At 39.4% G+C, this 13,471-nt stretch overlaps 1 protein-coding gene across 1 annotated transcript in view; it reads left to right on the forward strand.

Annotated features, from left to right (window-relative positions):
* The window catches only part of EML6 (EMAP like 6), a 744,128-nt gene that overhangs the window by 294,028 nt on the left and 436,629 nt on the right, over nt 1–13,471 (forward strand). Inside the window, 1 exon segment of the mRNA XM_030195849.1 lies at nt 507–693. Within this exon segment, the coding sequence (XP_030051709.1) occupies nt 507–693 (187 nt within the window).

A 13,471-nucleotide genomic window follows, 5' to 3' on the forward strand; every position in this document is an offset into this window, starting at 1 on the left:
GTGGTCGCGATCAGTGGGTCGTGACCACAAACAGATTGATAAGCACTGGTATAGGGCTTAAGGAGTTAGGAGCTGGTGGGAGTGGGAGTAGCAAGAAGAGGAAAATAATTACTGCTGCTAGGAATAGGACACAAGGATGAGAGGAGCTGCTGCTGCTATTAGTAGGGTCCAGATGTAGAGTGGAGTGTTGATGCTGATAGCAGGGTTGGGGGGGGGGGGGGCGAGGAAGTTCTCTAATCAGAAGCAGAGCTTGGCAGGAATTTTTGCCAGGGGGAGTGTGGCCTGAGAAGAGGAAAAAGTTGCTCCTGCTAGAAGTGGAGTTTGGGGAGAGAGAAGCTGCTGTTATTAGGATTGGAACCTGGTGAAGGGAGAAATGAGCTAGTATTACTCTTTCAGTAAGGCTGAGAGAAAGAGAAGCTGCTACTGCTGCAGAAGCAAGGGTTTACTTTCAACTTTATTAACTGGCTGCCATTATTCAATTTTCTTTTCAATTATATTTATTTCAGCTACAGAGGATATGATTGTCGAAATAATTTATTCTACACTCAGACTGGTGAGGTAGTCTACCATATTGCTGCAGCAGGTGTGGTGTACAACAGGCAGCAACATTCTCAGAGATTCTATCTTGGTCATGATGATGACATCCTCAGCCTAGCCATTCATCCAGTGAAAGACTACGTAGCCACTGGGCAGGTGAAGATTTCTTCTAAGCTGCATGAACTTAGAATGGAATAGATCAGTTGGCAGGACAAGCCAATGGACTCTTATCTAATGACTTTACATTCTGATAATTAAAAAAAAAACTGCTTTAAATATTTTGTATTAATTCTAATAGGTGCCTTTTCATTTTGGAAAATGTTCTTTTAGGGCTTAATTTTATAACAGAACACCCATGTGAGAACTTCAAAAAAGGTGTCCGTTTTATAAAAGCAATATAGGCATCTATGTGCCTTTATAAATTAGGCTTCCAGATTCAGCCCTAATAGCGCAAAAATACCAATGCACAAATTTACATCTGCTGTAAAGAAACTGTAAATCTATGTGTGTAATCCACATGTGTGTATATGCATATTTTATAATAGATATGTGCATCACAGCCTCCACCTTCACTCTGCCCAAACTACACCCCATATAAGTACCAACATGGTTATAGCAGAATTAAGGCACAGGCAAATTAGTTGTGTGCCTAAGGTCCTAATGTTTAGAAGGGCCTCCTCAGATGGGCTAGTTCAGTAGGGGAAAATGGGGACCAGAACCACAGCTGCAGAGGTCTGTCTATTCTCCCTGTTGTCCTCTAGTTGACAGGAAGAGTTGATAAGCAGTACGTTTTATCTGCTCCTTCCTCCTCTATATGCAAAGGCACATGAGGCCCTTTTTGTGGTACTTATAAAATATTTTTGTATTATGATAAGTGTGCCCAAGATGCTTATTTGCCTAGGATCCACCAAAATACCCTGGGCATAGTTCCCAGGTATGTGCATATCCAATAATACTTGTTAAATGGAGAGTGCCACTGAGTATAAGAGTAAGGTTTTTCATTGGTGCTTAACTTTAGGTGCTGGCTGGCACCTTTGAATACTGAGAAGAGAAATAGGAGAAGAACAAAAACGTACTGCAGAAAACAAACAGCAAAAAGCGGAGGTGGCCAGGGGGATAATGATGTCACTGGAGCCACATTCTGGTTATAAATTTTGTTGTTGACCTGACACAGCTGTGTTTCGGCAGGTACCTGCGTCAGAGGTCCTAGCAGTAAAATAACACTGTATAAATTGTTCAAAAGATATCTTATATAGGTAATCAGTTCAAATATATATATTTGCCGCCCAGTGTTCAGTGCTATTTAACCTGTCAGGAACAGCTCCTGGCTGGTTAAATAGTCTTAAGCCAGCTAAGTGCTGAAATTCAGCTGAGATAGCTGGCTATCTCAGCGCTTAGTGACTAGCCCAGTTAGTGGCTGTGTTACGTAACATAGCCAGTTAGTGCCAAGAGTGGAGGAGCAGCCTAATGGTTAGTGCAACGGGTTTTGATCCTGGCAACCTGGGTTTCATTCCCACTGCAGCTCCTTGTGACCTTGGGCAAGTCATTTAACCTTCCATTGCCCCAGATACGAAAACTTATATTGTGAGCTCTCTAGGGACAGAGAAAGTACCTGCATCTAATGTGTACAGTGTTGCGTATGTCTACTAGTGCTATAGAAATGAATAGTAGTAGTAGTATTTTGGCTGACTGGCTAAGCTTAGCGGCCAGATAGACCCGCATAAATAGAAGGTCTATTTTTGGCTAATATAACTTAGCCGGTTAAGCCAATGAATATCAGCTTAACCAGCTATGTTCATAGCAACCAAAAACCCCCAGAAATTCAATGCTGGTCACCGGATATGGCTCAACATTGAATTTCAAGGTTTGCTGCTGACCGCAGGAGTTATCAGGGCGGCCTCCTGCGATATGAATATCAGCCCCAAAAACATTATAATTCAAACTTAAGCAAAAGCATTATAATTCAAACTTAAGCAATACTGTAAAAATAATAAATCTAATTCAAAACTTATTTGCTGCGCAAATACACACTGGAGGTTCTAGGGTAGCTTACAACATAAGAAACCTATATAATTACCAATGGGGAATTACATTATAAAAATTTAAATTATAAAAAAATATATATCAACAATCTAAAGCAAGGTAAAACCTCAAAACTTATCAAGTAAAAAAGTTTTCAATTTCTTTCGGAATCAAGCATAGTTTGATTCAACCCTAATGTATTGAGACAAATCGTTGGGAACCCTATTAGGACTACTCTGAGGAATTTGGGTATACAGTTAGATTATGATCTTTTTTTTCAGAATCAAGTGATGAAAATTGTTCAGATGTGTTTTTATTATTTGCGTGTAGTTGCAAAGTTGAGACCAATGCGTGCAGCATATGAGGATCCTTGTACAGAGTTTAGTTTTGTCTAGACTTGATTTTTGTAATAACCTTTATCTAGGTATTTCACAGAATAAAATTGATGCATTACGAATGATACAGAATGCTGCTGCCCATATGATTGGGCATTTGGGGAAGTATGAGCAAGTCATCTGTGTTGAAAGTTTTGCACTGGTTACCTGTAAGATATCGAGCACAGTTTAAGGTGCTAGTTTTAATGTTTCAAGGGTTAAATGGAGTTTTTCCTTTTTCTGATTATCAATAGAAATCAAACACAAAATAAAACATGGAAAAGAAAAGAAGATGGTACCTTTTTTATTGGACATAACTTAACACATTTCTTGATTAGCTTTCGAAGGTTGCCCTTCTTCGTCAGATCAGAAATAAGCAAATGTGGTAGCAGATAGTATATATAAGAGAAACATCAAAGCATTACTTTGACAGTCTGACAGAGTGGGAGGGTGGGGGTATGCATGGGGACATCAAAGCATTTCATTGATATTCTAATAGGATGGGTGTGGGTAGGTGAGAGGAGGGTGATAAACAGAGAAATTTCACAGGACCCCACAGTCATTCACAAGGGAAAAATATTCAACATAAAGGACTACTTTTCATGCTCATCTTCCAATGTGGTATACAGTGGTGGAAATAAGTATTTGATCCCTTGCTGATTTTGTAAGTTTGCCCACTGACAAAGACATGAGCAGCCCATAATTGAAGGGTAGGTTATTGGTAACAGTGAGAGATAGCACATCACAAATTAAATCCGGAAAATCACATTGTGGAAAGTATATGAATTTATTTGCATTCTGCAGAGGGAAATAAGTATTTAATCCCTCTGGCAAACAAGACCTAATACTTGGTGGCAAAACCCTTGTTGGCAAGCACAGCGGTCAGACGTCTTCTGTAGTTGATGATGAGGTTTGCACACATGTCAGGAGGAATTTTGGTCCACTCCTCTTTGCAGATCATCTCTAAATCATTAAGAGTTCTGGGCTGTCGCTTGGCAACTCGCAGCTTCAGCTCCCTCCATAAGTTTTCAATGGGATTAAGGTCTGGTGACTGGCTAGGCCACTCCATGACCCTAATGTGCTTCTTCCTGAGCCACTCCTTTGTTGCCTTGGCTGTATGTTTTGGGTCATTGTCGTGCTGGAAGACCCAGCCACGACCCATTTTAAGGCCCTGGCGGAGGGAAGGAGGTTGTCACTCAGAATTGTACGGTACATGGCCCCATCCATTCTCCCATTGATGCGGTGAAGTAGTCCTGTGCCCTTAGCAGAGAAACACCCCCAAAACATAACATTTCCACCTCCATGCTTGACAGTGGGGACGGTGTTCTTTGGGTCATAGGCAGCATTTCTCTTCCTCCAAACACGGCGAGTTGAGTTCATGCCAAAGAGCTCAATTTTTGTCTCATCTTGACCACAGCACCTTCTCCCAATCACTCTCGGCATCATCCAGGTGTTCACTGGCAAACTTCAGACGGGCCGTCACATGTGCCTTCCGGAGCAGGGGGACCTTGCGGGCACTGCAGGATTGCAATCCGTTATGTAATGTGTTACCAATGGTTTTCGTGGTGACAGTGGTCCCAGCTGCCTTGAGATCATTGACAAGTTCCCCCCTTGTAGTTGTAGGCTGATTTCTAACCTTCCTCATGATCAAGGATACCCCACGAGGTGAGATTTTGCGTGGAGCCCCAGATCCTTTGTCGATTGACAGTCATTTTGTACTTCTTCCATTTTCTTACTATGGCACCAACAGTTGTCTCCTTCTCGCCCAGCGTCTTACTGATGGTTTTGTAGCCCATTCCAGCCTTGTGCAGGTGTATGATCTTGTCCCTGACATCCTTAGACAGCTCCTTGCTCTTGGCCATTTTGTAGAGGTTAGAGTCTGACTGATTCACTGAGTCTGTGGACAGGTGTCTTTCATACAGGTGACCATTGCCGACAGCTGTCTGTCATGCAGGTAACGAGTTGATTTGGAGCATCTACCTGGTCTGTAGGGGCCAGATCTCTTACTGGTTGGTGGGGGATCAAATACTTATTTCCCTCTGCAGAATGCAAATAAATTCATATACTTTCCACAATGTGATTTTCCGGATTTAATTTGTGATGTGCTATCTCTCACTGTTACCAATAACCTACCCTTCAATTATGGGCTGCTCATGTCTTTGTCAGTGGGCAAACTTACAAAATCAGCAAGGGATCAAATACTTATTTCCACCACTGTATATCACTCAGTGTAAAAAATGTAACGAAGGATGCTATATTGGAGAAACAGGCCAGATGCTTAAGACAAAATTCAATCTGCACAGACATCACATGAAAATAGCCGGTGCCAGTCAGGCCCCCACCCCTGTGGGCCAACACTTTACAAGACCAGAACACTGCACCAGTGATTTCACAGTGAGAATCCTGAAAGGTAACTTTAAAACAATACAGGAACGCAAGGCCTTTGAAGTCAGAATGATTGAATATTTTGACACCCAACAGACAGGACTTAATAAGGATCTGGGTTTTCTAGCCCATTATAAACCATAAAGTTGTATTTCTCTGTTTATTTCTCTGTTTATCACCCTCCTCTCACCTACCCACACCCATCCTATTAGAATATCAATGAAATGCTTTGATATCCCCATGCATACCCCACCGTCCTACTCTGTCAGACTGTCAAAGTAATGCTTTGATGTTTCTCTTATATATACTATCTGCTACCACATTTGCTTATTTCCGATCTGACGAAGAAGGGCAACCTTCGAAAGCTAATCAAGAAATGTGTTAAGTTATGTCCAATAAAAAAGGTATCATCTTATTTTCTTTTCCACGTTTTATTTTGTTTGATTTCTATTGATAACCTTTAAGAGTGGACTAACACGGCTACCACCACTCCTTTTTCTGATGTAATAACATTTCAGATGTCAGCAAGATCCCTGGTAGCATGTAACGATAAGAAGGCACAATTATCAGATTTGAGATGTATTCACTATGCAGAAACAATAAAACGTACATTTTCTGTGGCAGGTCCATTACTGTGGAATTCTCTCCCAGGTCTGTTGAGATTTTGTACATCTTTAAGATAGTTTAAGAAAGATCTGAAAACATACCTTTTTCTCCAGGCTTTTCCTGTCTGATAAGTTTTTGAAGTATAAATAGTGCAGATAATGTTGTATTAAGATTTATTTGATTTTGTATTTTATGTTGTTTTATTTGTATTTTATTGTGAATGTTTTGCTGTAAATTGCTTAGAGTTAAACAGTGTATAAATTTTTTAAATAAATAAAATTAAATAGAAATACAGTGGAGCCCTGATATAACATGCCCCACAATAACACGAATCCGCATGTAACATGATCATGTCTTGGCTCCTCCTTTTTTTTTACATACAGCTCCTCTGTCAGCAATGTCTAGCTATGCTGAGATGTGGCCACCTTCCATGCCTGCATGATAAACACTCCATCCAGTATCTAGCTACACCAGGGTGGTGGGCCCATCCCCAGTGCAAAAACAACTTCGGGTGAGCTCTGTCTACACGGCTGAAGGCCACTGTGAGTTCTGGTGTGAAAACAACTTTGAGTGAGCTCTGCCTATGTGACTGAAGGCCTTTCTCAATACCCAGTGCAAAATAAAACTTTGCGTGAGCTCTGTATATGTGGCTGAAAACCACTTCCAGTGCTGGTATGAAAACAACTTTGGGTGAACTCTGTGGTTGAAGGTTGCTCCCAGTGCTGGTGTGAAATAACTTCTGGTGAAATCTGTCTACCTGGCTGAAGGTTATAATGCGACTCTGCATTTAATGCAAATATTTTATAGATCCCAATCATCACGTTATATCAGGGTTCCATTGTAGCTTGAAAAGAGAGCATGGTATTAAGTTGTTGCTTATATTGTAATCCTTTAATAGTAGGATATCTTAATAGGAATGTTTTGTGTACCAGAAATGAAGAGAAAAATGATTGCGATAAGAGTTGGATCAATAAATCAGATGAATCTGCATGCAGTATTTGGAAAAACCATACAGGATATTTTAAAAGCAACAGTAGATTTCAAAAGAAGCTAGTGAAGCCTGCGAAAATAACCAGAGATACTATCACATTTCTTAATATGAAAAATCGATCAAGCTGCTGTGTTTTGTATCAATTGCAATTTTCTTAAAAGTGTAGAACTTAATCCCATATACAGAGAATTACTATAATGCAAATGGGATAGACGCAACATTTGGACCAAGAGGGCAAAATGATGTTCATGAAAATATAATCGTATTAAACATAATTTTCTTAGTCAATAAGTAGTTTTTTTTCCTGTAGATAGCAATGTGAGGTTCAAACGTGAGTGAAGAGTCCAAGAGGATGCCAAGAACCTTAGATTTATCATCTACTTGCAACGATTTACCTGTAGTTAGTGTAATCATAGAAGGAATGGAGATAGATGGATTCAGAAACCAAAGAACTTTGGTCTTGTTGGCATTTAACTTAAGCAAGTTGTTATTTGCCCACACTGAATTTTATTCATACAGTTAAAAATTTTCTTAAAAGTATCTTCAATTCAATTCAAGTCTTGTATACCGCTAATATCCCCTTTCCAGGGTTCAGTGCGGTTTACATTCTAGGTGACACAAAAGCAAATAGTGTTAGTGTGAGGTATGAGAAACATTAGAGACCATTGGTGTAATGAATGAGGCTAAAACCATTAAGGAAAGGATAATGGATGATACTAGGAAGTAGAAGTTATGATGGATTGTTATGAAGGAGTCTTCGGGAAGAGAAAGGTTTTTAGCCTCTTCCTGAAATTGAGGTAGCTGTTTTCTGTTCTGATTGAAATAGGTAGAGAGTTCCATATTTTGACTCCAAGAACAGGAAATAGAGAGCTGAAAATCTTCTGATTTCGAGTTGTTGTTTCATTCTGTTAGACTGGACCAGACATAGCGAAACTGTCTTAGTCAGCAGTTCAGAAGTGAAGCCCTGTAGGATTTGCAAAACTAAACCTGAGTCTTTCTGCTATGGGAATCCAGTGCCATTCATTTAGATGAGTTGAAATACTAGTATATCTGTTCAATCTGTATATAAGTCTAGCAGCTGTGTTCTGTATGATTTGCCATTTTTTCTGATATTGACACTTAAAACCAGAAATAGAACATTACAGTAATCCAATTGAGGTAGAACCATCATTTGGACTAGTAGTACGAAGGCTTTTTGGTTGAAGAATGATCTGACTTTAGATGTAGCTATCTCATTTTTAATAGTGTTTTCTTCCATAGCTGGTTAATATGGGAAGAGAAGGTGAGTGAAAAATCAAGTAAAACCCCTAGTGCTTTGGTTTCATGTTCGACTGTAAAGATTTGACCATTGGGCAAAGATATTGATGATGGGACCTCAACTTCCTGATTTTGGAACCACAGAACCTTTTTTTTTTTTGTGCATTCTATTTCAGTTTATTGGTCAGGGCCCAGGTGCTAACAGCAGACTTACCGTTCACTACAGACTGAGTTGGATGTATGTTTGATGCTGTCACTGGTAAGAGAAGCAGGATGTTAACCACATAGGATAATAGTTGTTCATGAAATCTCAGGTGTATTGAGGCAAGGGATGACATATAGAGATTGAACAGGATAGGTGAGAGGGGAGATCCCTGCGGGACCAAGATCAGAAGTTGGAAAGTTGGTTGTTTTGCTTGACAGAATAGCTTTGGTTTGAAAGGAATTTGCTGAACTATTGAACAAAGTCTCTGTTATTCCTATCTGATCCAGGCGTTCGAGTATCAATGTATGATCAACCGCATCGAAGTTCTGATATATTGAATTTGAGAAGAATTACTTGGTCACCTTTGCATAGGTGTTGTTTAACTTATGTTAGTACGGAAATGTGATGATCTGAAGCCAAATTGTGACCAGTGTAAATTAGAGAATGTTTCCAGATATAAAGAGAGATGTTTTCTAATGTAGGTTTCTAATACTTTAGTAAAAACAGGGGGTATGCTTGCCACTAGACGGTAATTTGCAAGTGGTTATGTCTAGCTCAGATCCCTTCAGTGGTGGAGTGAGAACAATTTTGCCCATATCAGGAGGAAGAGAGCCAATTTTTAACAGCTCGAGATTATTGAGTAACCAGTTTACTGCTTCCATAGGGATGGATTTGAGTAGGTGTTTTGAGCATTAATCCAGGGAGCAGTTGGCTTGGAAGCATTTCAACAGCATTGATCTTACATCCTCAACTGTTAGATTCCCAGTTTTGGTCAGTTTTGAGTCCTTGGGTTGTAGGATCTCCAGCGATTAAGGCTGAGCTACGGATTGGGCTATTTTCCTATGTTGGTGCAGCTATAGATAGTTTGAACCTATTTTGGAGGATCTTGTTGGCAAAATGCTCAGCTAGGTCTTGGGTGGTTGGACATATTTTCTGTGAATGTTCATTCTTATTAGTGAAAGCTAATGTTTTAACTAAGGAGAAAAATTTTTTGTTGTCAAGATCATCTTGACCTATCAGGCTGCTATAGTATTGGCATTTTGAGTTCGCTACCTTATTTTTGTAGCATTGGAAGGCTGACTTCCATTTGGATTTATCAGTGGTATCTATGTTCTTTCTCCATTGCTTTTCAAGGCGTCAACATTCCTTTCTCAGGATGGATAGTTCCTCTGTAAATCATGGCGAATTTCTGGATGTCTTGACCTTTTTAGTGGTAAATGGAGAAATTTTGTCTAGTATGGTTTCCCAGTGGGATTTGATCGAACCATATGTAGGAGATGCGGTAGTGAGGGAATCTGTTAGCTCAGACCAGAAATTATTCTTGTTTTACCTCTGGTGGAGATGAGTTTGGATAACTTGTGTCTGGTTAAGCTTGACATACAGATATCAATGGTGAAATCCAGTTGGAAGTGGTGAGACCATGGTATTGGCTTCCATTTGAATGAACTAATCAAGATATTAGGATAGGAAGTTATGAAGTCTAACATATGCCTTTTCATAAGTTGCACTGTCGGAGATTGTAGTTAACTCGCAGTCCTTCGGGAATGATTTGAAGTTGTGGACATCAGTTTCTGCATTATTTTCTAAGTGTAGGTTTGTCTCCCAGGAAACTGATCCTTGAAAATTGTGACATGGCAGAGGACGTAATTTCTTCAAGTAGAGGTTCTGCCTTGGACCAAGCTCCCAGAGGATGGTCAATGAGGAGTAGGGTAATTTGATTTGCCTCTTTTGAATCATCTCAGAATTTGCACAGCATGTATTCCAGTTCAGGGAAAACCCCAGAACTAACTAAAGACATGAAGAAAATACTCTTAAAGATTTAAAGATAAGAGCAAGTCCACCTCCTTTTTTTAACCTGTCTTGGAGAATGAAGACTACTATAACTGGATGGATAGATGTGGGGCAGTATCGGACTGTAAACTTCTGAGAGCCATGCTTCTGAGATAAAGAGAAAGCCCAGATCTGAAGATTCTAGCAAATACCTGAGTAGGAGAGCCTTGTTCCCTACAGACCTGGCATTGATATAAATGTTGGGGACATGAGTGAGTTGACTTATGTTCCAAAGGGGAGAATCATTTGGATAATTGCAAAAGGCAGCAAGGTTTTTAGGCTGTCGAATGTTAGCCATTTTGTTTTGGTCTGTAACCACTGAAGTGTTCTGACAGTATATATTGGCATTGTCTGACGTTACAATTAGGGTGTTTCTTAGTGGAAGGTTTTCTAGATGGGTTATAGAGTATGGGGATAGGATTAGGTAGGTTATTTGGTAGGTTGCCGCCTGATGTGCTCAAAAGGGCTAAGCAAGTCCATATGAGCCACTTCATAGTGATAGCTTTTGGAGCTAGTTTGTCAATCAGGTTTGGCACTCTTTATCAGACCTAAATGTGCGCTGTTAAAGACTTCAGAATGGAGACTTCTTTGAAGGCAGATGCCACCGATGATGAGGAGAGGTCATGGTGTCTCAAGTACTCATATGGTGGGGAGGTGTAGATGTACCGATGTTTCAGACTTCAAAATGAGTCTAATACTCGCTATAATTTGGTAGGGTTTCTCATTTAAGCTGCTGTTCTTCCATAGTCTGTTGTGCAGCAGTAGGGGAAGTTTAGATCAGGTGACAGGTCATAGTGTAGCTCTCTTGTTATTAAGTTGTTAATTTCCTTTGTTTGCTGTTTGAGGTATGGTTATAAGTACAGAGCTGAGCAGGATAGGTAGGTATCTGTAAGACAATGGAGAGAACTGACTTTAAGCACTCCTTGGGTTCTTCTATCAGGCTGCTGTTCTTCCATAGTGAGTCCTGTAGCTTTGAAGGGATAGTTTAGGACATGGTGTAACTCTCATGATTACAAATCCAGATAATTCTCTTATTCAAGTTACAGGATTGGAATTACTGCAGGCAATGGAGGGAAGGGGGAGGAGGTGGTGATCTAAGCAGTTCAGGTATTTGTAAGATAAAGAGGAGTCATTGACCTTAAGCACGCTTTGGAATGTAGCCAGGGGAAGTGGTAGTACAGTACTGTTTTTAAATCTCCAGAAAACTTGGGTCTTGATAATTACCCTTGGTTATCTTTATTCATTACAGAATGTTGAGTCAATTTACTGTTTAATTCTTTTTCTAAATTCACTTAAACAGTCTCATTTAAATCAGATATATACCTTTATACCTTTCAGGAAATCTAGACTGCCCCTATTTGACTGACTGTACATTTGTCCTTTAGATTGTAAGCTCCTTTGAGCAGGGACTGTCCTTCTATGTTAAATTGTACAGCGCTGCGTAACCCTAGTAGCGCTTTAGAAATGTCAAGTAGTAGTAGTAATTTTTCTTGGTTAGGAATTCACTGCATGTAGACTTGTGTTTCAGAGTACAGATAAAGATGGTTTGTCTTTGGGAGTAGTTAACAATGGAGTGTTAACTATGTAGACAGTGCTTGCTCAGGGTCTGAGACCCTTTGAAGTATCATGTTCCTAGGAAGCTGAGCTTTGTTGTTAATTCAATAAAGATTTCTTATTTGGAATGAGATATGAAGTGAGTCAGCTAATTCTAATTATATTTTGTACTTTAAAACTTGAAGCAAGGTAATTTGGTTTTTAAAGTCCAGTATCTAGTATTTAACAGGCTCTTCTGTTCATTAGAGACATGCATCAGGTGTGTTTCACTCCTGTGAAATTATTTGGAAGTTTTAAAGCTGTGGAAGCTTCAGCAAGATGTCAGAGATTTAGAGAGAATATAAGTTATAGATATGAACTTTAACTCACAAGTTGTAGTGGTGGTTTCAGTTAGCAGTTTCTGATCCTGGTGTCCTTTGATGCAGATCTCTGGAGGTTTTTCAGTTGTAGTTTGTTTATTTCACAAGTAAAGAGAGAGTGTACTTTATTATTTATTTGGATTTTGCTCACACCTTTTTTAGTAGTAGCTCAAGGTGAGTTACATTCAGGTACACCAGGCATTTCTCTGTCCCTGGAGGGCTCACAATTTAATTTTGTACCTGAGGCATTGGAGGGTTAAGTGATTTGCCCAAGATCACAAGGAGCAGCAGCGGGATTTGAACCAGCTACTTCTGGATGTCAAGACTGGTGCTCTAACCACTAGGTCACTCCTCCACTTGCATGAAAAATGCAGGGAGACAAAAAGTTGTATTTATCCAAACAAAGCAAATGAAATTAACTAATTGAAGAAAGGAAACTCAAAGTAAAAATAACACTCAGGAATGTTCCCTGATGTAGATTGAGGAAAGTAAGTAAACTTTGAGCAGTGAATAAGCAAATAGAGTATTATTTATTTTTTATTTTTTATTTATGTTGATTTATATACCGTGTCTTATTGCAACTGCAAAACAGAACGGTTTACATATATATAAAAAAAAAAATTAGTGTATACAAATAAACAAATATAGGAATTCCATTCATGACAGGAAAGCACAGCAACCAGGATAAACTACATAATAAATCAATACAAATTAAAAATCTAATATACAGTTAAGCTACCCCATTTTTCTTTTTCTTTTTGACCTTATCTCATTATGCTAAGTTCTGTTCTACGTAGCTTATAAAGAGAAAGGTTTTCAAAAGTTTTCGGTAATGGAGATAAGATTTCTCTAATCTGATCTCCTTTGGAAGGCTATTCCAAAGGGAGGGTGACAAATAGAAAAAAGCCGATCTCCGTGTAGATTCCCACCTAGCCTTAGTAAGAGGGGGAATAACTATTTGTACCGGATTGTAGGAGCTTGATGTGAACACATCCTCTCCTCTGCTCTCTTCCAACTTAACACAGACTGAAACTAACATAAAAATATCATCATTGTAAGGGAATGCTTGTTTACCATCCAGGGAGCTCGGAGAGCCCTGAGGCATTCCACAAGTCGAGTGGCAACTTTGGAAAAAATCCAAACACATTAGTTTCTATTGACCAAAAAATCCCTAAGCCAATCAAAAACAGGACCTATCTTCACTATCTCACTCAGTCTACACAACAACAAATCATGGTAAACTGAGTCAGAGGCAGCTGATGTATCATATTGAAGTAAGGTAATCTGTTTTCCCATCATATATAAAGACATACTGAAAAACTAAAATCTACATACATAATCTCATTAAGAA

Source organism: Microcaecilia unicolor, chromosome 3 (genome assembly GCF_901765095.1).
Source record: "Microcaecilia unicolor chromosome 3, aMicUni1.1, whole genome shotgun sequence".
NCBI lineage: Eukaryota > Metazoa > Chordata > Amphibia > Gymnophiona > Siphonopidae > Microcaecilia > Microcaecilia unicolor.